This window comes from Sturnira hondurensis, unplaced genomic scaffold (genome assembly GCF_014824575.4).
Source record: "Sturnira hondurensis isolate 20B ecotype Veracruz unplaced genomic scaffold, ASM1482457v3 Scaffold0009719, whole genome shotgun sequence".
Classification (NCBI taxonomy): Eukaryota; Metazoa; Chordata; class Mammalia; order Chiroptera; family Phyllostomidae; genus Sturnira; species Sturnira hondurensis.
In genome coordinates, this window is record NW_028082350.1 from 9,716,971 (window position 1) to 9,743,220 (window position 26,250).

The following is a 26,250-nucleotide window of genomic DNA, read 5'->3' on the forward strand; positions in this document are numbered from 1 at the left end:
GGAAAAGCAAAAGTTTAGTAACTAGGTGTTTGCTGGGCCATCCTTAACAAGGGGCACAGAGAGGACTTTAATCAAATGGGCCCTGCTAGGTTCTTACCTGTCACATTTGGTTTTTGTTAATCCTGCAGAGGTCACCATCAAAAAAAATTAGAGCACAGGTCACTGGATCTGAGAGACAGTCATTACTAGTCTGTGCTGAAATGTGGAAAAAATTAAAAACACTGCAAATTTTCATTTGTTATATTTAGATAATAAAATACATGGCTTGTGTGGCTCAGTGGATTGAGTGACAGCCTGAGAACCAGAAGGTCACTGGTTCAATTCCTGGTCAGGACACATGCCTGGCTTGTGAGCCAGATCCCTAGTAGGGGGCACACAAGAGGCAATTATGCATCGATGTTTCTCTCCCTTTCTCCCTTCCTTCCCCTCTCTCTAAAAATAAGTAAATAAAATCTTTAAAAATCAAAGTAAAATACATGATTTTTATTTATTCTGTGACAGTCTAGAAATTATTAAACAAAGCAATATAAAAATGTAAAGAATAAACATTTTTCTTCTTAAATAGCAGAAACCTGGATACTCTAAAAAATACAACCAAAAATGTTTTTCACATTAATAATCACAATCTTCAATAACTGACTTTGCAAAACATTTGTAACAGTCATCACAAACAATATCACTGCACTCAAGGCATAAATACTTTTCACAACACTTTTCACAACAAAAAATATTTTGATAAGCAACTCATTTCGGATGCCTAGTACCTAACACATCTCACAAAACACGTTATAACCAAACTGACAGCGTAAACATCATGCCTTAACATTAGTCACGTACAAACATGCAGCTACTCATGCACTTGAAACTATGCACCTGCTATATGTGACGATATTTAAGAAAAGAGTTTGTGTGTATGTCACATATCAGCCACAACCTCCGCAGGGTTAAACTCTCTTTATCTGTGATGATAACTCCCCTTCTGAAGCTGATCCTCTGTCTAAATTCTCTCAGACATTTGGGGGAAGGTCAAGTTTCTTTCTGGGTCTTCTGTTTCTTAAAACTAAGCAGCTTAAAGCAATCAACATTCTGAGTTACATATTTTGGGGTAGAAAGCTCTGCTTCCCCTCACAATAATCAGAAAGACAAATGATCAGTTTTGGCAGGGAAATGTTGAAATGGGAAACCTCACACATTGCTGGTGGGATATAAAACGGTGCAACTGTTGTGAAAAAGTTACACAGTTCCTCAAAAATTGTACACAGAATTGTTATCTGACTCAGCAATTCAACTCTAGGATGTATATCTTAGAGTCTCACCTGCCCTGCTTGGTGTTGGCTGAGTTGGTCGGGCGTTGATCCTGGTCAGGGCAGATGGCTCGGGTGTAGGTTCAGTCCCCGATCAAAGTACAGCTGATTGATATTTCCCTCTCACATTGGTGTCTCCCCCTCCCTTCTGCTCTCTCTAAAAATAAGTAAATAATGTCTTTTTAAAAAGAAAAAGTCCCTACCCCCATCCATAAAGAATCTGCCTCAAAAACTATCGGTCTGCTATGTATGCAGATCCTATCCACTCATGAGAAACCAGGGATTCTGCCTTGACAATTATCCTAGTTTCCAAATATATTCTAGGCAATATCTCATCTCAAATCCTATCCATTTTGGGCTCTGTGTGATGTTTCCATACCCCTTCCACTCTCTGAAACTCAGTGAATGAGAGAGTAGTTGGTTCTTCCTAGTGGTGCTCTTGGGAGCCCGAATTGATATAGACAGTAGGTTGCGAGTTGCCGTTTTGAACAATCATATCAGCTTGCCACGGAAGTTATTATCACTGCTTGATAAGTCATTCTTTATTTGTTGTAAGAGTAACAGTCACAAACCCATAGGGAGTATAGGACCAGGAAAAACAATCAGGGCATCTAAGATAACCTAAGGACTAACAAAGTTTCACCATCATTTAAAGTTAAAGCCATATGAGTAGTGAGGGCACAGCTTTCAAAGGTCTCGCCGCTAGGTTATTGAGAAAGATAGAATGATTTTCTAGCTAATCATAGACTAAATCTATACTTATATTTATCAGTAATGATAATAATTAGCACATGTAGGGAATACCATGTACGACTCTGTGTTCTAAATGCTTTACTTACATAACTAACATTTTACTCTGTAGGCTTCCTTCAGTTGAATGGCCTCTCTGTAAGGCCATTTAATAACAGGTTACTACTGAAACTGTGTAGTGCATGGGAAGGTGTGTAGTGTACATTACACATACAATATAAATCATGCATATTCTTTTATCACTGCTAATTCTAAGCTATCTATTTCTCCAGGAGGCGTATGTAGTTGCATATACTGAAAGGAGTGGTATATGCTCCTTTCAGAAGGAGCAGAGCACTGTTTGCTCCCCCCACCATGTTTTCTAACATTTATTTATGTTCAGATACAACTTATCTACCGATTAAATTTGGTCCAGTGGCTAAGTTGCTAGTTTTCACTGAATTCCCTCATTCATTCCCCTTTTATTCAAGCCAAGTGCCATTTAATTTATGGCTTCTTTTCTCTCCCTCCAGCGTAAGCTTCTTAGAAAAGAAATGAGGCTGTAAGTCCTCATTCGGCCTTTCTGAGTCCTGTTGCTTCTAATGGCAGATCGGAATCTTGTCAGTCATTCACCAGGCTTCTCCTGCAAGCCGTGACGTCTCTATCAATGCCTTTGCCTTTATCCATTTTCTCCGTGTAGAAAATTCTAAAGGTGTTTTTGTAGGAATTTTGCTATTAGAGCAGCCACATGTTTTTAATCAGAATCAGTCTCTTAAAAGCCTGCGGAATTCGTCCTCGCTTTGGCCACCATGAGGTCCCTGGGGAAAGAGCTAAGGCTCCACCCAGCTGTCACGAGTGTACTCAGTTCCGAGGTGTGTCCCAGGCCTCCGCCCCACTGTGCCCCCACTGAGTGTGCGTGTGGAGCGGTCGGGTCAGCAGTCTGCGTGTAATTTTTCCACTTGGCACACTTTCTGATTTGGGCAAATAGTGATAGGGGGTCTGTTTTAAATTCCTGTAGCCAGAGCTGATATCCAATGTTAGAATTCTTAGCTAACAGGGAAGGGACACTGCCAAATGATAAAATATTAATTCTATTACTTTGTATGCAGATATGTGGGAACTGGAAGCAATTACCCTGACTCTAATTGCTTCATAGATGAATACAATTATGATGTTACACTCATTCTGTCTGTATTCTCAGCATAAAATAGCATCCACATAAGACAGTCAGGAATTTCATTTAAAAGTAAACCTTACCAATGTAAAATATATTAAGGCAATAAACCAAGAGATTAAACTTTCATAAACAGTAAGAACTCATTGTTTTGTAAATGAGTGTATAATAATATCTTTGCAGCTCAAATGAAACCATAAAACTGACTGCGGGCCTCACTTTTTTTCCCCGAAAACTTTTGATTTATCTTTTTAATCTGTTCTTCACATTGTGTCGCAATTAAGCATTGAAAATGGGCTCTAGTCTCCTTGCCACATTGCTCTTCTCCCATTTCACTTCTGTCATTTCTTTTATAATGACAAGCAATTTAGAGGAGCAAGAAACAATTAGAATGTAAGTAGCTCCTGCTGTTACAGGTGTTTTCTACTAATGAATAAAAATGACTGGGATTATAGAAAGGTGGGCTTTAAGGAAAGATCTTTTGGGGGCGGCTTAGAAGATTTAAAGATCTGTGGACAAAAGATTCAGAAGCTAACCACAGATTTCTAAGCACTATTTACATCAGGTAATTTGATAAAATAGGGGTGGGGTGTTGGAAGGACCCATGTTTTCAGGTTGGCCAAATGAAATTGCATGCCTAACACAGTGGTTCTCAAACTTCCAGTGCATCGCAGTCACCTGGAAAGCTTGTTACAGCATGCACCCCTGAGGGCACTGATTCTGGAGGGCTGGAGTGAAGCCAAGAATTTGTATTTTAACAAGTCCGGGGACCACACATGGCGAAGCTCTGGTCTAATAGAAGGCAATGACTTTTGCATTCCTTCAGCCCACTTCCGCTCAAGAAAAACTTCAAATGCTTGACAGGCATACTTTCAAGGTCATGATCATGACATCAGGATATGGTAGACTCAGGCACTAGCAGACTCACTCAGGATAAATTGATTGACAGATGATCACATGACACACCAAAGGCCATGCGAGAAACCCAAGGGTATTTATTTTCTTTCAAATTCGGCGCTGTTCTGTCTTCTGGAAATTGTGTTCATCTGAAAGAAGTTTCTGGAACATTGGCCATTCTCCTCAAGGTAACAGTTTCAGAAATTATAATTATGGTTTTAATTAGAAGTCTGACTTAATGCAGAGCAGATGGGCTACTCAAACAGCAGAGTCGTCAGGAAATCCGATGGGCCGCTAAGACCAGCTTCCCTCTCCTGAGTCCTGTCCTGTTTGTTTAAGACAACAAGGGCCAAGCGATCTGTTTGTTGTTTATAAAGCCTCAACTTCTTCCAATGTTAATAATTTATTCAGCAAAACGAGGCTCATTTAGGTTCATGATGTGGCAACATATACTTAATAGTTCTATCAGTATGTTGCAAAAAAAGAAACCTAAAATTAGAACACTTTCATCCTATTCTGTAATATTACACAAAATGTGTTTCTCATAAAAAATCACTCTTGTGCTGTACTGTATCTATTCCAGTCCTGGGAGGGGAGGGGCAGGGGAGGCTCCAAGTGAGTGTTAACAGGGACACAGAAAGGAAGAGGGAAAAAATGTTCTGTAAATTGCAAGAGTCAGCCACATGTTTAAGCTACGCAGAGAATAACTTCTCAGTATGATGTGATTTCTGCAAGGGTCTTGTAGCCCAAACAATTCTCCCCCCAGGCAACTTGCTGGGCAGCTGAATTTCCTGTAACATGAACCCACATCTTTCATTTACTAAGTGAAGTCATACCACCTATCAATAAATATAAGTGCTTCCTACCACCCAGGCTTTGAACTTAGGCATATTGGCAGTGAAGTGCGTAGGATCACAAAGAACTTCTTCTGGTGAGCAGATTTTGTTCCAGAACCCAGGAGAGAACATGACTTCACTTGACACATATGTACTGAGCACCTACTCTGTGCCCAAAGCTCTTCTTCAGACGTGAGCTTTCTTGGTGAACGAAACCAAGCAAACAAGATGGCTGCCCTTTAGCATTTCCTGTGTGGGGCCAGAGTGAGGAGATAATCGCGCAGTGGCAGCCTAACTGTAGAGAGCCGAAAGTGGAAGCAAGGACTGGGTTAGGAGGCCTTCGCAATGGGCAGGGGAGAGATGATCGAGGCCTCCATCACAGTGGCTCGCTGTGAAGCTAGGCGAGGGTGGTTGGTTGAACTCTCTGCAGGTCTCGTGTCTCAAAAGGGTCAACCACAGGACCTGCCAACAGGCAAGCTCGAGGCTGCGAGAGTCGGAGAACAGGAGAGTGTGTGGAGTGTGTGAAAACAGAGCAAGCAGAAATGCACCCATTTTGAAAGGGAAGATGGATTATATGGGTTTACTGTAGGGCCCCACAATTACAAAAAATGATCACATTTCGGACTGCCCTGCACATTACCCCCTCCGCCTTCCTTCCCACTTCTTAGAACTAACTATGTTGGAACTAACTGGATCTCACATACGCCACCTTCCTCGTACTGCCAAAAATGTATGTGGTTCCCAGAATGAGCCACCATATACCTTTTCATGTCTAACACTGAGAGTCAAGACGATACGTTTGTAAGATGTGATTAATGGGCTGATAATTTTCTGTGTTTCCATGAAGACTTTCTTTAAGTTCAATTTGTATGAGGAAAAGCTCTTTTTTAAAGCCTTGTAATTTGGGGGGCCTGATGTAAAATGGGGATATCTTTGGCTCTCCCCCACTTTGGGGTATAATTAAAAGTGCATTGGCATTACTATCTCTAATTCATAAGCAAGACCGCCCCCCCCCCACCCCGCCCCACTGCCCAGTGTCCCTTTGACAGCCTCCTTCTTGACCCCTGTCAAGGCCTGTCCGGTGGCTTCTGGCGGAATCCAGAAGAGTTGCACGTATGTGCCCCTACTTCTCAGGTCACCACTCCTTCCCGACTCTGCTGCCTCTGTTGCTATTTGTAAGCCCCCTGCCAGAGGTGACTTACAGCTGCCACTGCCGTCACCTTCCTCCGTGGAGTCTCGGACTCTGTTTCTTGGAGTTCACAGTGCTGCACATTCCCCAGGTAGCGACTGGAGTTTCCTCCCCTCCGTGGCTATTGTAGAGGGGCTGTGCTGTGGTTACTTGGGCACTGATAACGTCACTCTCCCTACCTCATTGGTCCCCTTTGGCTCTTGGGTCTTAGGGAGACTTCAGGTCTTTCTACATCTCTAGGGAAAAGAAAAAGGAGCTGCTCAACATTTACTTATATCCCCTCCTGTTCCTTTCCCTTAAATAGGTCTCTCCTCAGGCCAGACTCCTGGCTTTTCCCAGACACCCACCCATGAAAGTCTTGTTGAAGATAGCATATCCTCCTTGCCTAAGCTTATCACCTCACTCCAGTGGCTTACCATTGCGCTAATCAGGCATTGCCACGCTATGCATCCCTGCGTAGGCTCAGCTGGCACTCACAGGACAAGTCTATTTTTGCCTGAAGTAAGAGAAATAACGTGATTTTTTTTTTTTTTTTTTGGTATAAACAGTTTCGGACTAGACTCCTGAATGCTGCATTGAATTAGTTTCTCTCTGCTTTCATCTCACTGTGAACAGGAGTCCTGTCCCCCAGCCCTGAATCCAACCTTGGGTTGTGGGTTGCCCTGTATTTCCACACTGACCCACATGGAATAATAGAGGTTCAAGCCTGTGATAACTTGAAACTGACTTGGAAAGGCTTCAGTTTTAGGTTTAAGATTGTGTTTGAATGTGACTCTTGTTTGCCTCTTAGGAGGCCCATGGGTGCTAGGGCGGGCTTTGAAATCCAGATCAAGGGAGGTGACCTTGCCTCCTGGGAGAGCTGAGACTTGTTGATAAATCCTTATTGTGAAACCTTTCAGAGTCTGACTTATAATTAAACCACAAAAAACAAAGGACATTACAGAAATGTGATGGACCTGACTCAACCTCTTGAAATCAAAGAAATTTGAAAGTAGTATCCAAAGTCCAAAGTCAAGTGTGCGATATTAAGTATTGTGGAAGTAATTAGCTCTTGGGGAAATCTTTAGCCTGAATCTGAAAAATACCACTGCAGGGTATATAACAAAAGCCAAGATTTGCTTCAGTTCTTTTACTCATCTTATTCAGATACATGTGCACATTTTCCTACTTGTAAACCTATGGTAAGAAGAGTTTATAACGATTTTGTTTTGTGCTGTATCTGTTTGACTGCGTGGTTATATTCAAACGAATTCAGAAGCCTCCACTTTTCATGTGCGGTGAAGATTTATGTTTTTGACTTTGAAGTCAACAACTGTGTATCATTTAATGCCAAACCAAATGCAACATAAAATCACCTTGTATTCATTTAAATGAATCTGCAGATTTATGGCAGACTGGCACAGATCCAGAGAACTAAGGAAAGGACAATCACAGCAGATAAGGCAGAAAAATGAAGTAAATATCTGGGAATTAATCACTTGTAAGGTTAATGTCTATTATCGAAAAGTCTTGGGAGCAATTTATTCTACAATCAATTTGCGAGCACCCAGAGTGTAACAGAGCGACAGGGAACCTGAACTGCTCAAAACCGAGCCTTGCCAAATGAAACTAATTTCCCTCTTTGACAAAGCGACCGATCCCATGGACTAGAGGACCCACTGGTTACAGCCCAGCTTGACCTTTGTGCTATAATCAATGCTGTTTCACGTGGAATGATCATTTAAAACTTGAAAAAAAATGGCTCGGGTGGAATAATCAGGTAGATATTGAACTGGTTGGGGAAAATGCTCTTAGGCTTGGTCAGTAAATAGCATGAGGGCAAGTTTGTGGTCACTTAGACGTTTCCCACAGGTTTGATTGTGGATCTGATTTTTTTTTAAACGTGTGGTTTCATGAGAGAATGTATAATGTGTTCAGAGACGTTAAGTAGAGTGAGCTTTATTGTAGAATCTTTTCCAGAATCTCTATAAGAGGACTGGGAATCAAAGTGAATTTCGACAAATTAGAAGTGTGATCAGAATTAATCAGGAAGGAATTACACAGTGATTAATGCTAATATATATATATATATATATATGCACATTAATGTAGGTATATACATTATACATATATATAGTGCATTTTATATATATACACATACAGAGCTGGTACAAATAATGCGCCATATTTATTACAAAATCATAAGCATGTAATTCTGTAACATAACAATATTACACTCAAGCACACCACGTGACATGTTAGGTGAAATGTTCAAATGAAAACTATAAATTATTACAACCATATTATTATCCTACCAACCACACTCACTCAAGCAGGCCTTACTTCTGCCATGCCGTGTACACACACACACACACACACACATGATAAAAACACAACTAGGTCTCAAAAATGCAAAATGTAAAAATAAGATTCCTCTGTGTACATTAGTATTCACTCCTCTCAGTGCCTCTTACGCTGCATCTGTGCCCAAAACCACGCTTGGTTTTGCAAGGTTCCGGGTGCATCCGAGTGGACCTTGGCACCAACGTGTAGCAACAATGTCGTTCGCTTACCCAGAAAGTGTAGTCTTCTTCTACATTCGTTGAAGGTGTGTTACTTTTAGGTCTCAGTCACTGAAATACCATAAATAACAAGATATCACCGTAAAAATGTACATAGCTTAAGTATAGGGGATTTGGTAGTCAATCAACTAAAAAAAAAAGCATACACAATTTTGACAGGTAGTTTAATTCCATTAAGCTACCTTTTTGACCAGGGAATATCACACAAAAACTAATATATTTCATCTGTTTTTGTCACTAAAACATATGTGTATTTTTGCCATTCTCAATGAAAATGCTTTGAAAGACCTCACTGAGCTGAAGGGATGAGAAAAATAATGTTCCTCTCTTATATACCAAGATAGATCTTAAATAGATAATAATGGCCATAATATTAGCAAGTGTTTTTGTCCTTGAGAAAGAATCAATAATAGCTGACAATTACATAGTACTTACTATACACCACTGTCATAATTACTGTGTATCCCATGTAACCTTCACAACATCCTATGAGGAAAGTTCTATTATAATGTCCATTTTACAGATGAGACAGTAAGAGTCACTGGCTTATGTCTATATCTCAGCTTTCTGTAAAACCTAGAGAAGTCTGTTTGCCAGTAATTGTTAATAATGTATCTTTCCAGTTGTGCCACGATAAATGTCCAGTCCAGTTCACAGGCTGTACTCTGGATACCCACATCCCCTCTTCTACGGGATTGCTTTAGAAAACACCCGCCATGACCCTTAGACTCCAATTCCTCTGCACAGAGAAGGTAGAATATAGCTTGGTAGCTCCTGTGCCTTAGTTGGAGACAGCTGTAACCTCACCGATTAAATATTACCAAAATAAAAGAAAAAGGATGTAATGATGATTCTAAGAGTTATTAAAAGTTAACATCTTTGAAATAATCCAATTAACATTCTCTAATTTTGCATCGCATCTGTGGAGAACGTAGTCTCATATTTTCTCATATTTACTTTTAACAGAAGTTTGTTGAAGATATTTGTCAAAGGCATTATTGAATGAAAGCAAAATGGCCCTGCTAAATATTTGATTTGAATATGTAATTGATTATAGTTGTTTCATTTCAAAAGCCTTATTTAATTCATAGAATACAGTGAGGATAATAATCAGTTATGATTGATTTCAAAATGTCTTGAGGAAAATAGTCTTGCTGTGATGTTAAAAATAAACAAAAATTAGTAACCACAAAGTTCTCTTTTAGTGAAATGATATTTCGATTTTAAGAACTTTTTATAATTTAAATACATATTACATACACAAATTTAACTTTCTCACTTTATTAAAAGTTTTTTGTAAAACACTTAAAAAAATGAATAAAAGTGCTATCCTCCATTGCAAAATATGTGATTGTTTAAGAATTAAAATTAATATAAAAATGACAGGATATGTCTTATCAGTATCATACAAAGTACTTTAAAATTATTACTTTAAATTAGAATATTTTCCCTTTCACAAGAGTTTTCAAATGATATCCTACAACTGAGTAATGCATGTTAGGATTATTCTTAATATGAAACTGCTTTTGGTTTTTCCTCCTCATTTCCTTGTTAGGAGGTGACTAGAGGCTTCTGTGTGGTAGAAATACTTTTTGATAGTGAGGGTACGGTGGCGGGAGGCCTGCATGAAGCCTCCGTCAGGCTTCCTCATTGCTCTTACCTGCATAGGTTGTAGTTCCGGTTCTTTTGTTCAGATTTATATAGTACCTACTCATGATTTATTTCATTGGTGAAAATTCTTTACCTTTATTTCTAGAAAAATGTTAAGCTGATATCTACATGATATTCATAAAGCACCCTATGTTTTATCTCTTGGTTTTGATTTCTAGTAGGCATTTATTTGAAATGGAAACCTGTAAATACTTTTCACATTTTGACTTTATGCTATTAGGATCCAAATACTGGCAGTTACAATAACTCATTGGTATTCTCAATCGAGTCCGCCTGAATTTACCATTTGAGTGCATTAGGTATAATTGAAACAAAATTAGAATGATTAGAGTTTCTAATCAATAGGGTTTTTGTCGCATATAGTAAAATAATGTTATTCTCAACTTTCCCTCTTCTCCCTTTTGGAACTGACTTTCGGGGCCCACATAATGTGACACCTTTGGCAAACTGAGCCAGAATCTGGCTTGGAAAAACACAAAAGCTGACTGGCGAATGGTCTGCTAAGTGACCCATGAACAAAAGCGAGATTGGGTTGCCCTTTGAAATAAACCCATTTGAATTTTATTATCTCCATTGCACCCTGTATCTCTAATCTTGTGAAAGGTTAGCATTCTATCCATCAGAGCAAGATTAGAATGCCGGTTGATGTCTGCTCTTGATGATAACTGAATGCAGCGGTTGGAGCTGGAAGAAGATTCATTATTTCCCTGCGAAGTTCAAAGACAGAGGGGAATGGGCAAGGAGGGTTTCACATTACAGCCTAAGGCATGTGTTCCGAGGTCAGAGCGTTTAGAACAGATGAAACCCAAAACAAAGGACAGCTATTTGGGGGAAGCTGTGCAGAGCTCCCTAAATAAATCTCCCTAAAGCGGAGTGTTTTATGATTACCCTTGACAGAGATGACCATTTTCTAATACAAACACAGATACCTTCTTGCTGATTGTTGTAGGGAAGTTTTTATGATACACAATAAAATAAAAATAGGAATAATATCATATTTCTATATAACATGTCTAACAACGAACAAATATTATAAAACATCAATTAAAATACAAGTAATAAGCCTATGGTATGAATAACTTTTTTCCTAAAGAATCGACTGAGTGCGTGCTTTTGGGGACTTTTACATATGATTTATATAATTCAGAAGATGAAATATAAATAATTTGAATGATACCCATGAATCAAAATAAGCATATACCTTATATATGATTTAATTTGATTGTAACATTATGATAAATAAGGTTCGTGTACTCAGCATTGTAGAATATTAGCTTTCAAGCCCTGGCTGGTGTAGCTCAGTGGATTGAGCACAGGCCTGCGAACCAGACGATCGCAGTTCGATTCCCAGTCAGGGCACATGCCTGGGTTGCAGGCCAGTTTCCGGCAGGGGCCAGTTCCCTGCAGGGGATGCATGAGAAGCAACCATACATTGATGTTTCTTTCCTTTCTCCTTCCCTTCCCTTCTAAAAAGATAAATAAATAAAATATTCTTTTAAAAAAAGAATATTAGCTTTCAATAATTGATACTTCACAAAATGGTTAAAAATGATGGTTTTTATTTATCACATGCTAAGTGATTGAGGTTATGAAAGTAAAATAGCCATCATACAGCAGGACATTAATGAATAAAATATGCATTCATGAATATTAATTCTCAATATTTTGAGAATAATCTTGTAACCAACTAGCAAAGTAGGTGTTAAGCAAATGTATATCAACATTAAATTCATCCATTTCCATTTATCTTAATAATACTATACTTCTTGTTGAATACCTATACACAGGTATCTAATGTTTATTCATCTGAGGTATGTAATTGTGTTTGAATTAAGACATCGCAATGCCAAGTGGGGCTGGGGTTCATTTCCCTCTGAAAGATTTAAGGAATCAGATGATATGGAAGGTGGGCCCTGCGCAGGTTGCCCCTCTAGTCCCGTCCAGCAAACTGAGGCAAATGGTGAGAGGTGATTGAAAGGTACCTCAACTTCTTTCAAGTTTTTTATTGTTTTAAAGTGTTTATAGGGACATTCTTGGAATGACACACTTGACAAATGTTCTACTGCTGATGTTCATCAAATCCCCACCCAAATCTCTGTTGATAAAATGACTTTAAATGCATAGAATCGTTGACATCTGAAGTTGATCTTCTTTTCTTCTTTATTACAGTTTGGGCTGCCATCTGTAATAACAAATAATGGGATTTTATTGAATACTAATTACATCAATTTGAGAAGCCCTTTCCATGTCTAAACGTAAATAGAAATTATTTATATTTTAAAAAGCATTCATTTGAATCCCAAAAATGAAAATGTTCTTAGCGCAGTGAATAATTACCTAACCTTACTGGTACTGTTGTTACTCTGTAGCCTGCGCAAATGCCTTGGAGACGACTGCTTAGTTCTCTTTTTTAAAATAAGTCCTTTTTGCTTGTCAGTATGAATCTACTTACTAGGTGTAGATTCAAGAGACTCAAATTCTATCTCTACTACTTTGTGGATGGATGTATTCCACGATTTTGAGTAAATTTCTTGTTTATTTTTGCCTTTTTATGCATTTCTTGGTCTTAATTTTTGGATTTTCCTCAGTAGGTTTATTATATAAGGTTGTACTTAAATTCTACTTAAGTAGAAATTCATTCTGCTTAAATAGACATTTCCCTCTGTAATTAAGCACCATTTTTGTGTTTGTAAGATCTTTTTAAATTTAAATAATATTTAAGGGTTTTTCCAACTACGAAAGTTATTTATAGTCATTGTAAAAACTTTGGAAAATTAATGTACAGAGGGAAAAATACAAATAAACCATAACTTTCCACTCATTGTAAACCATTTTTGTATATATAGGTTATACAAATTATACCTAGTTTGTATACTTATAATTTTTTTTACAAAATTTGGATTTTACTGAACATATACCTTTGTATCTGTTTTCCATTCTAGTATTTTCTGTCAAGTCTTACATTAAAGGTAGACTTCCTGTGAACCTGATGAAGTTTATGTCTCAAGACCTTGAATAGACCTTTTCCAAGGCCCTACGACTAATTGTGCACTTGTAACTTTGTATTAGGTGTTAAAGAGGGTCCTCCAAATTGCACAAGCTTTGCTACTCACAAAACTTCTCGGGCTTGCAATCCCAGCACTGCTAGCTCCCGTGCAAGGAAGTTACTTACTTCTCTGTTCCTCTGTTTCCCCAGATGCACGAGTCAGGTGATAATGCTAAATGCCTCCTAGGATTGTTGACAAAATTAAATTAGGTAACATATGAGAAGCCCCTGGAATGACAGCCAATTCATGGTTTGTGTTTACTCTTAATTTTTAAATATTCTTTAAAAATAATCATGACTCTGACATTTTATCGTGGGGAAATATCCTTCTTTGGGAAATTTTTATTGTTTTCTTTTTCTAATAGAAATAAAGGAATATCTTTTATACAAGGTTTTTACTTTATCTTTGCAATTGGACTATTTCCTTCTATTCTTGTTTTTCCCTACTAAAGCATCCTGCGTTTCACTTAAAAAAATGACTTCAGTAATATATATATATAAAAAATTAACATTCTTCTTTTACAAAATATAAAACAATTCAAAAATAAAGGTGAAAATAGCAGAATGTAGGAATATATTGTTATTCAATGTGTTTTCTAAAATTCATACTTTCTATGGACTTTTCTTTCATTTAGACATCTGTTGAGCAAAGCAAATTTAACCAGGACTTCAAATATGTTTTCAGTATTGCAGGGTTTTGATGGATTAGAAAGGACATAACAATTTTGTGTTAAGTTAACATATAACACTTTCATTAAAGCATTTTTTATTTAATGTGCTTTTATACCGCATCATTTCCCAATGCACTTAACTTCTTCCTTCTGTTGTCTCTACTCGGTGCTTCAATGATGCCTTAGTTATACTACGGTGGTGGTCATTCCCTCGCCCTTGGGTATTCATTAATCAATTGGAGCATCATCAAAGCTTATTTCTCCTGCTTCCCAAGCTGTACCCTTCCTTCCCCAGAAAAAAAACGCTGCCCTGTAATCAGTGAAGCAGAGGGTGACTTGGGAGACAGTGTTAGGTGGTGGCAAAGGACAAAAAGATGGAGGAGGAAGGAAAAGACAGTAGCACACTCTTATGCCCTGGACCACTGCTAGAGCCCCCAGGAACTCTGCACACATCTTTTGTCAACACACTGCTCTCCTCCCAAGACTGGTTGTCAACTTTGAGGAGAGAGAGAGAAGGGAAGATGCAAGGAAGATTAGACTCAGGGCTCTCCTGGGTGTAACATGGCCCCTCCCTCTATCATTCTCTCTCCTCCCCCTGCCTGCATGGCCCCCACCACACACCAATGAAAATGAAACTCTTGGAAAACATAGAAACTGCAGTGGTTCTCAGTCTCGGCCAGAATCACAGGGGAGCTGGAAGATGTAGATACCTGGCCCCCACTCCCAGAAATTATGGTTTAATCACTCTGGTGCTGATGGCAGCCTGCACATCAAGATTCTGTGAAGCTGTTTCCATGGGCAGCCAAGGGTGAGACCGCTGATTTCTACAAAGAAAGGAGAAAATTTCATTTGGTGACTCCTCCTCACTCTTAAGAACTTACATAATTTCTAGTTCCAATAACCCAGGTCTTTGTCCCCTACTGTTCACCTCCAAACTAACTCTGGCCTCACGTCCCAGAGTTCACCCTGGGTGGCTGAGGCTAGAGGGGGTTGTCCACTCCTCAAACCACCCCGTAGTTGGGTAAAGAAGCAAGGGAAGCTGGGCAAAGAGCTGGATTGGTGAACAGAGTAATACACTCTCCCAGTCTGGAAACTTAATAGCTTTTTCAGTCAAGGAACACAAGAAATTGGAAGTGATTTTGTGGTCTTTGCCTTAAGTGCCTAATGGGTTAAACAGACATCCAGGCTTGTGGGTAATGTGATTCCTGAAAGAAAAATAGAAGCCGGGTCATGGGCAAGGCCTGTGCTGTCTGTAGGCCAAAGCCGAGGGGCTGTGCAATGACAGTGAACTCTGAGAGCGTCTCGGCTTTTAATTGCATCTGCATTGCTTCGGATGGAGCGGAAATGCAGCCTGCAGGCCCAGAACGGTTGTTTGCTTTGGCAGCAACTGTCAGCAAATTTCAAACTCGATGTATGATCCCCGGAATTCATAGTTTGTCTATACCACCTTGTGCACGTAAATGGCCTAATCAGTCTTTCTTACTTTAAAAGATATCTTCAGAAGAAATAACCTACTGAGAAATAAAACATTTATCAATCTAATGTGTAAAGGATCACTAACTACAAAGTGTAACCTTGAGAAATGTGAATTCAAGTTAACAATTTCTGTAAACTGCATTACTGCTTCAAGTCTCCCTCTATCAGCCCGACGCATAGAGCTGTTTCCCAAGTAGCCTTCTTGACACATCGAAATTACACACCTGGTTCTGAGAACGCTTACATCTGGCCTCTTCAGCTGACACTATTTTAATGCTATTAAATTGAAGGAGTTTGGTGCAGGTATTGATTATTTTTAATGAACATTCATGATTGTAAACTAAAACTTGTCATTAAAAATTTCTTCATGGGAAAGTCTAGTCGATTAGTAAAATACATTGGAAAAGTATGAAATGGTGATGTTCCACTGAGTGAACTAATGCATTATTATATCCTTGTTTGTTTTTCCTTTTTTTGATTTACTGGTTAAAAATAATTCTCCAGAACTCTTACTTCCACTTATTTGGATCTAATTCATAAGAGTTTCCAACACACGGTGGGAGTAATATGATAAAAATAACCTTTGGATAAATATAGTGAACAATTTCAAATTACGTATTGTAGTATCTTTCACAGCTGATGTAGTTATTACTTTCTGCAAATAATTTTCTTAAATTTATGGCATGCATTGTGTTTTGTTGTAGGGCCCTGTAAAATGTTAAAGGCTAGTTTAAATTTATACTTTTAGTAATTACCATGAAGAGAAAGTTAAAAAAGAATTAAATAATCTTTTGCCTTAATCTCTATTAAAGTAGAATGTTATTGTTTTTCTTTTCCCATTTCTATACTACTTCATCTGCTTGGTTTACTGTGCGGTTTTCTCCTTAAGAAGCTCTCCAGAGATTCATTAGACCACTCACTACCTTAGAAAAACTTAGGGGTGCCTCCTTGAAAATCACTAGTCCCCTACATCTGCTAAATCATCGAAGTAATTTAAGAAGTTACTTTCAGGCATGTATGGTGTGGCTCAGTGGATTGAGTGCCCAACTGCAAACCAAAGAGTCACCAGTTCAATTCCTGGTCAGGGCACATGCCCGGGTTGTGGGTCAGGTCCCCAGTGGGGGGCACTTGAGAGGCAAACACACTGATGTTTTTATCACTTTCTTCTTCCCTTTCTCTCCCCCCAAAATAAATAAATAAATAAAATCCTTTTAAGAAAGTAAATTTTCAAAAAAAGTTTACTTTTGGATTTGAGTACCGTGCAGGGGAATATAAAGTGATGAACAGGCTGCCGCGCACATTTTAACGTGTGAAACAAAATAATGGAAGAAGGGGGCTTTTACTCTATTACTTAGAGATGATAATAGAGTAATAATTAACTGTCTTCCTACCTACATGAATTTAAAGATGTCCTTTGTTTCGTTAAATTAATCTTTAAAAATTTCATTTAGGATTTTGGTTTTTTATACCGGATATGGCCAAGTTTTTTAAATAAAGGGCCGTATATTAAATATTTTGGACATTTTGTACCACATAAAGTCTCTGAGGCATATTCTTCTTTGTCAGTGGGTTTTTTGTTTGATGATTTTATTCAAACATTTCAATGTGTAGGTAGGTGCATGTTATATGTATATTTGCTGATAACATAAATGTTATTATAATATGATATACACAATATGATATCTAAGTACATGTATCACAAAATGAATCACACTTTTTAGTCAAATATTTTCAGCATACTTGTGTGTGCCGGTCACTATTCCGTATCCTGTAGCTACGATCGCATGCGCTGTGACTGATTTTCTTCTTGTGGGAGCCCCAGATGTGACTGTGCTCCCCAGTCTCCATTACATCAACTAATTAGTAGTGGTGGAAGAGGTAATCACACATGAAAATGATTTTATGTAATCGTTTATATTTGACATTAGAATATCATTTTGCAATGTATATTTAAATGTGATTTTACCCAGTGTCCTAAGAACTGACGATACTTCCCATTAATTTTTCAAGTCACAGTATGAGAATTTGACTCAGAATGCAGAGCCACACCCCTTGCCTGTTCTTTCTTAGAGCTCGTCCTGGCCTGTAACGGCTTGGAGCTGTGGGCTGTGGACTAGTTCAGTGGTCTACGACAGCTCGCTTAACCTTTCTGAGCCTAGGTTTCCTCATGTGCTAACTATAGATGCTGATATCTGATTTACTTAAAATGTATGCAAATCTTACAACATAGTGCCTGGTACTGCACATACCTCTCAGGAAACCTCAGGCCATGCTTGAAATTTCTCTACTTATGCTTGAAATGACCATCATTCTTTGTGTCAAATCTATTTACCATCTTCATTCAAGGTCTGAGATCTTTACTTTCCCTCTAAAATTTAACAGAGGCAAATGAAAATAATGAAGATATTCTGTTGACATATTGATTGCATTTTAAATTCCTTTGTGTTGGGGTGGGGAACGCTTCCTTAAGGGACAGAAATTTGGTTGTAATAATCCATCAAACAGGAAGGGTATAGACAACTACTATTAAATTATTTTAAATTATATGGATTTCTATTAACTCCTGGGATAAATTGACTGAGTAAATCATAATATTTACACGATGCAATAAATTTAATCTATGAAAGCATAAGCATACAAACACACCAGCAAGAAAACTATAAATTAATGAAGAAGTAGAAAATAAGAAATGACTTCTTGTTGATAGCAATATTGCCTAGCAGTAATTATCAATTCTTATTCTTCATCTTTTAATAAATTGTTATCTTGAAAATAATTTTATATAATTTGAGCCCTATAATTTTTTAAAATGCATGCTGAAGCTCTGTTTTATACACAAAAATACTACTGATGTTTAAAAAAACCTACTGAAACAATATGGTAGGATACCTATTCAAAACAGTTCTCCCCTCTTTTCCTTATATTATTTTTAACCTGTATTATGAAGAGATAAAAGACAACATAGTTTTGCTTCTTGAAAACAAGAAAATCAAAACCGAGTTCCGACCTGAGTTTATTCAATAGAGCAGATTAGCTATTGACAGAAAAAGGCTTTCCTGCCATGCATGAGACTCAAAAGTGGATTGGGAGTTAACTCAGACGTAGCATCCTGGGCGTTGCTGAGATTATGCTTCAAGTATGAATGTGAATACAGTCATCTTGGTGAGATCATGAGCTGTGAGGTCAAGGCCAGCAGCAGAGGTGTGGTAATGACACAGAGAGTGAGGTTCTGGTAGAGCAGTCCTATCAGCTAGCATGTTTTTGAACAGAGGGCACAAGGCATTCATGCACATTCTATAGATGTGCATGACTTCGCAGCATAGGAGGATGTGAACGGTTATAAATGTATAAATGTAGAAGAGTTTGGAAGAGCACAGGTTGGAAGATCAGTCACGCCCTGACCTAAGAGGCGGTTTGTAGCATCCCTCTCCCTCTGATGAGGTCTGTGCACAGAATTATCACTATCCAAGAGGAGCCCAGACAAAGTAGATGTGTTTCTCTGATGTTCAAGTTCATCCATCTATCTATCCACATGCTATTCTCCACCCTTTGAGACTGTAGGATGGGCACCACATATGTCAGTGATAATATTGGCCACCAAGAACCTTACCTGTGCATAGAACTTGTATTTCACCTGCTTATAAACTATAGTTCCTCAAATTTTGATCATAAAAATGTTGTGAAGTTGATGAGGTCTAGAAATAAGCTGGTATTTTCTCAGAGCATTTTGGTGCCCCATGTGTAGGCCTTTGGAATTTATCAGTAGAAGTTTGGCTCTCAGTGGGTGGGATGAGAGTGACTTCCCTCCCAGGGGACATTTGACAATGTCTAGAGACATTTGAGAAACTTTTGGTCATCACTACTGGGGGAGGGTGTGTTGTTTGTATCTAGTAAACGGAGGCCATTTAAATTAAATCATTTAATTATAAATGATTACATAAAATCATTTTCATGTGTGATTACCTCTTCCACTACTACTAATTAGTTGATGTAAATGGAAGCCAGGGATGATTTTAGGGTTGTACAATGCACAGGATAGCCCCTCACCGCACAGGTTTTTCATACCCAAATGTCAACAGTGCTGAGGCTGATGCCTAGATGTAGTGGATTGACATTCAGCTGTAAAATACCACATGACTGTGACGCGCCAAGGGTGAGGCTTTGTGTGGACAGGACTCCTTGAATGATATCAATCTTCACCTCTTCTCCCATGGCCTTACCTCCTGGGTGTGGGAAGAGGTAGGCCACAGAGGGACTGTGTTTTCTCACCCTCAATGTCTAACATAAAAGAGAGTAAATAGCTCTGTGACTGTTTTCCACTAATGCCTCTCATTATCTCAGTATTTTCTTGTAGTCATGGGAGTCATTTTCAGGTTTTCATGGGAGCAAGAAGTCTGTTGGCAAGAGAAATCAGCTCAAAGCATGTACCTGAATGCTGGCAGGTGTATGCAGAATGAGGAAAGGTGCTCCTCCTCATTTAACCTTGAAAAAGCCATGGTGGGGATGGGGAGGTAGCTTTATGGTGTCTATGAGTCCTTTCCCTTAATGGATATCAGCTGTTTGAACCATTCTACCCTCTATGCCAGCTCCTCTAGGTGTGCACGCACATGTGTGTGTTTTGTTTTCTGTTATTTTTTTCCCCAAAACTTGGGTTCTGGGTGGACTGAACTGATTTATCATGCTTTTGTGGTGGAAGGGTAAAATGGAAGAGATTGAGAAAGAAATAACACTCAACACAAATGTGTGTGTTTAGGGAAGCAAATTCACTATTCCCGCCTCGCCCTGGTAGGACCAGTTCTACCTGTGGTCTTGAACAGATATATAAGCTCCACTGACCAGTGGCCAAAGCTCTTTACTCATTGGGTTCTGTGATTACATGGATTTATACCATCATGCTGAAACATTAGTTTTACATGATATTTCAATAGGAAGTATTTCAGAAAGCATGAAATACAATAGGAAAATGCTGCAATTTCTACCTAAATTCTATAGCGTCCCCATCCCCAATCTACTACAGAATGTGTTTATCTATAGTAGCATGAACAAGACATTTCCAGCTTGATTGGAAATCAAGAACACTTGGAACACTTTTGCTCTTTTTTTTTTTTTTTTTTTTTACTGCCTGCAAATTCCTAGAGCGCCTCTAGCCTGCTCTTCCCCTCCTTCTCTCGCCTCCCCGTGGCTCTGGGTGCATCTTACATTTTGATCCATTCATTAGGCGGCCTCATTTGAAGCCATTCTCCAATATCCCGGGGCACCTCTTGGCTCCTAGGAGTTTATTTTGGCTCCTTCGAGCCCCCTCCCAGTGATCAGGCAGCGTGCACAGACTCTGTGCTTTTGGAGAAGCGGTGATTTTTATCTACAAGATTGTTCTCCCACTTGAGTCAGCCTGCCCCGCNCTCTAGTCTGCTCTTCCCCTCCTTCTCTCGCCTCCCCGTGGCTCTGGGTGCATCTTACATTTTGATCCATTCATTAGGCAGCCTCATTTGAAGCCATTCTCCAATATCCCGGGGCACCTCTTGGCTCCTAGGAGTTTATTTTGGCTCCTTCGAGCCCCCTCCCAGTGATCAGGCAGCGTGCACAGACTCTGTGCTTTTGGAGAAGCGGTGATTTTTATCTACAAGATTGTTCTCCCACTTGAGTCAGCCTGCCCCGCAGCCAACAGATGTGTGCAGCCAGATCTTCCCTCTAGATGAATAAAATCCTCCCACAGGCTAACAGTGGCGGGAAAGAAGTTCCTTTGTGCTTCTGTGAAGCATAACTGAGCCCTAAGCAGTCACTTTTGATGTATATTGTGTGATCAGGGAAAATTTAAAAAGCCAAAACTTTTTTCTGCCAAACTGTTTCTTGCAGATGAGATTTTTTTTTTTTGACTGAAGACTTCATCCAATGTGAGCTCTACACTCTGAGTAAGTGAAGGGTTAGATTGAGATTGTCTTTCCCTGCATTTCTCTCATCCAAGCACTATGCAGGCCTAGCCGTCCTTAGCTTCCAACATCAGGTGAGATCGGGTATGTTTAGTGTTACAGCCCCAGACATGTTTTTCCTTATAGTTCTTTTCAATTTTGTTCTCTGTGCTGTTCGGGCATAATACTTCATCAGGAAACTGGGTCTGTTAACTGTCTTCCACATATCCATCTTGTTTTGGTTTTCTGGGAAACGATTTTCATCCAAGTGCAACATACTTTGCTAAAAAGAGGCAACCTTCTCCCATCCAAGTACTAGCCAGGCCTAAGATTTCACCTGTACACGGGACCTAATCAACAAAACAAACAGGCAGCAAAATATAGCCAGAGACAGTGAAATTAAGAACACACTGACAGTAACCAGAGGGGAGGTGGGAGGCGATATTGAGGGGGAAAGGAGGAAGGGTTGTCAGGGAACATGTATGAGGGACACAGGGACAAAGCCAAAGCGGGGTAGGATCAAGGGTGAGAGGTAGGGATGGCTGGGGACAGGGAGAGTTGAGGGGAGAAAATAGAGACAGCTGTACTTGAATAACAATAAAAAAATAAAATGAAATGGGAAAAAGAGTCAACCTTCAGCAGGTTGAAGTCTCAGTCTATGGACATGCTGAAACTGAAATGAGCATGCGTGCTTTGGGAGGGCATTAGTTTTGCCTCAGGACCGTGGACCGCCCCCCCGCCCCATCCTTCATAAGGTCTCAGATCAGCGTGCCTTAAAGCAGCAGCATTTGTCATAGTTGCCTGATGCATTAGTGTTTTTCAATACCAGTAGTCACTTTGACTATGAGAGCACCAAACCGTATGACAATTCTGAACAAGGAATAATGACTTTGGAGGACGAATGGAGCTAATAGCAAACTTTTAAGGCAATGCCACACCCTTAGACACACATTTAAGCTTGGGATTGAGTGAAATGTTTCTTGAGCCATATGTATTGCAATATGGTAACTTGGTTTCTATATTTAATAACGAACCCTTAGGCACGCGGGAACAAGCCACAGGACACAGGGAGGAAGCAGTATAGTTTGAACCACTCAATATCAGAGTGCTCATAAGCCCCGTATTTCCTGTTTCTTATGTCAGCTGGGGGGAAAGCCAAAGGAATGTTACCTTCAATAAAAGAAATAAATAAAATAAAATTTTTATCTCTATACAAAATCACTTATATGTTAAGTCCTTGAAAAACAATGAGAACCAGAGGATTTTTTTTCTTTTCCCTCTTTGCAAGTCCAGACCACACTATTGATCACTGACGATTCATTGCTGAAGGCAGTACTCTGTATTTAATAAATTAAGCCTTAATTCCTGAGTCTAACAAAATAATTGACCTCAAATAGAAGATAAATGAATATGCTCTTCTGAGCTCATGATCAGAATCCACTTTCTAGTCTCATTTTATTAGTGTTTTTCAATTCAGTGACTTTTTTCCCATTCTTTCCTAATTTCTTTTCACAGTTTATAACACCTTTCAGCCTACTCCTCCGTCATCAAGGTTAAGCTATTTTTACTCTTGGTTTCAAGATTGAAAAGCTTTATATGCTATTTTTGTAGTTTGGCATTAATATTAATAATTTAATATACTTTCTATTTTAGAAAAAACAAATGACTAGTATTTCTGAAAAAATCTTGAAGGCTCATAAAGTCATGAAATCATAAATAACATCCATGTATAGTGTATATAAATATTTTGATTAATTGATCCTTTAAAAATTTAGGAAATTTGTCCCTATCTGCTTCAACACTGATTTTTCTTACTGAGTCATTTATCCTTGGGGATGTTTAATGATATTTAGCACAATTTTACATTTGAGAAAAATTAAGAGAAGAAATATTTGGCCCTTGGGTTTATAAATGATGACCTTTAGATAATCCCTCAGGGTTTGCATCCACTGTACCAACAGATTTTCTTTGGTTAGGACGGTGTATTCTTCATAGTAAAAGGGTAAACATGTGAACAGAGTCCTTTTTTATTTTTAGTTTGAGTTTTGGTGTTTCGGTTTTATTTGATAACAAATATTAAATAATCCATCATTATTATAGACACTGTATCAAGACAATAATTTAATACTATATTACTCTGAATTGAAGTAGCTAACTCAAGTTCTCAAGAAACTTCTGGTGAGGCAGAAAATGACATATTAGCTTCCATATAACGCGTGGAGTGATTTATAGCATTTTCCTTTGTGTGTCTCCAGAAAAATCTCCTGAGGGTTCCAGAAAGACAAGTTATTCTGTCTGGTTTGAGGTTTTTATTTTTCAACTTGTATATCTTGAAGTGCCCAGGATTTGATTTGTCCCTGCTTGAGCTAAGAGGGGACATGGCTTCAGGAAATAACAGGGAACCACGAGAGCTAAAGCAGAACCGCTCACCTGAACTTGGATTTGGGAACTCAGCAGCCTTGTCTTTCTTTAGCCATCCCAAATCACGTTCTCCATGTGGAATAAAATGAGCTTCCTGCATCCAGGTTCATTTGTGCACGTCGATAGATGTCCCGTCCACAGCACTCTTTCTTGAGGGAACCTAATATGGGGGCCACTAAGACTAACACTAATGAGTGTCATGAATTCTTACAATTTGCACCCCATTGTCTCAAGTAACACTCAAGTGTTGTTGAGGGTCGAAGAGTTTATTCTTTGGTTAGTCTTTTTAATTTAGAACCTCTCAACCAGAAAGCCCACTTGTCTATATTTTGTCCAAATTCTTTCAAATGATAGTTTATATTTACAAGGATAATGCGGCATATTTCATAAATTTTTGATTTTTTATGGTAAACTAAATTATGTCTGTTATACTTTAGGTATTAAGTGAATCTAATTGCATTATGAATCTATGAACACTGATAATTGATTGCTATATATAGCAACTATAAAAAGTCCAAAATACTGTGATAATTTGAACATCCCACTTATAAACTCTTCCAAGTAAAAGCAAGTTAATTAAATTTAGTTTTACAACCATTTTGTAAATAAGATGGAGCACATTTTTTATTAGTATGCATTTGGTGTTGTTAATGACAACCTTTTACATCTTTTTTTTTTACTTTATGTCAAAATATAGGACTCTCTAGAATTTAATAATAAATGAAAAAGGAATTGAGCAACTATGGAGGAATAGTAAATGGCAAATTCCTAATAATAGTGGGTGTTCTTTCAAACATAAATAACATGTTTTCTTTGACTCGGGGATTGTATGTAGGGCAAATCTCATTTAAAATATTGTTATCATCAGTTTATTGATACCTTAGTCAAAGGATAGATTTTTCTATGAAAATGACCATTAGAAGCAGTTTCTTCAGGTATGTAGGTGCCCTGGGCTTTAGAGCCTTACTAATTTTTGCCTACCTTCTTGGTTTTATTTACAGAATTTTTCCGAGAGCTCCTAGAAAATGCAGAAAAGTCCCTGAATGATATGTTTGTGCGGACCTACGGCATGCTGTACATGCAGAATTCGGAGGTGTTCCAGGACCTCTTCACGGAGCTGAAAAGGTACTACACGGGGGGCAACGTGAACCTGGAGGAGATGCTCAATGACTTCTGGGCGCGGCTCCTGGAGCGGATGTTTCAGCTGATCAACCCGCAGTATCACTTCAGCGAGGACTACCTGGAGTGCGTGAGCAAATACACGGACCAGCTGAAGCCGTTTGGAGATGTGCCCCGGAAACTGAAAATTCAAGTCACCCGAGCCTTCATCGCCGCCCGAACATTTGTCCAGGGGCTGACCGTGGGCCGAGAGGTGGCGAACCGAGTTTCCAAGGTAATTGGAAATCTCTCTAATTGGTCTTCTGCTTTTGCTCTGTTTATAAAATGACTGTTTCAAAGAAATTCAAGGTGGAAATTCTCACTTGCCGTGCTTCTTGCTCTTAGAGAAATAAGCTAAATGTCAAAGCTTAATGCTGTTTTTTTTTTTCTTCTTGCTTAGTGTGAGAGAAGACAGGATTTCAGGTTGTTCCATGTGACTTAGAACATAATGTCAATATTTATCAGCAGTACAGCAGGAAAGCTTTTATCAGGAATGGTGCAAAAACAGGTGACTTGTCACCAAGACCACGTGGCATTTCTGATCCAAGTTTTAAGGAGGATAAATACTCATGAAACCGTCCATCCGGAGGTTATACTCCCCTAGTAAGTCACGAAGTGCCCCAATTCAGGAAGCAGGTGGAGAGCGGTTGTTGTTCCCAGTTCGGCCCCCTGGCATTCCTGCTTCTTTATAGCCCTTGTCAAACTGGCCGAGTTCCTTCATCCTGAACCTTTTGCTGACACCCGTTGAACTGGATTAGGGAGGGCTGATGAATACAAAGGATAGATCCTGGCAGAGAATTCCTTTTGTTGTCCATTAGCTTTGTAATTCAATGCCACCTATTATGTTGGGTTTATGAGAAAGATAAATCCCTAGTCCACGGTTGTATCTTTCCTTGAGGATGTCTCTACACCTTGAATGCAAGGAGTATTTCTCCACTGCTGTCTAAGCATTGACTCTTTCCTGTGCAGAGGATATCTGCCTTCGTTTAAATTCATTCTTGACATTCCAGGGCTCTTAGGAGATGGGTTTTGCCATATGAGGTCAGTCCAACAACTAATATAAAAGATGAGTAATTTAAGAGGTAATTTAAGAGGTTAAAGTAATGCATAACAGGAATCTGATATTATATCATCCAAAAAAGATCATATTCGTACAAAGATTATTGCCAAACTCAACTTTTTTATTGCAGAACTATGCCAAAGATCTCCAT

At 38.8% G+C, this 26,250-nt stretch overlaps 1 protein-coding gene across 1 annotated transcript in view; it reads left to right on the forward strand.

The window, feature by feature from the left end:
• Positions 1 to 26,250, forward strand: part of GPC6 (glypican 6) — a 1,021,374-nt gene that overhangs the window by 481,838 nt on the left and 513,286 nt on the right. The window contains exon 3 of the mRNA XM_037057550.1: positions 24,883 to 25,274. Within this exon, the coding sequence (XP_036913445.1) occupies positions 24,883 to 25,274 (392 nt within the window). The remainder of the gene's footprint in view (positions 1 to 24,882; positions 25,275 to 26,250) is intronic.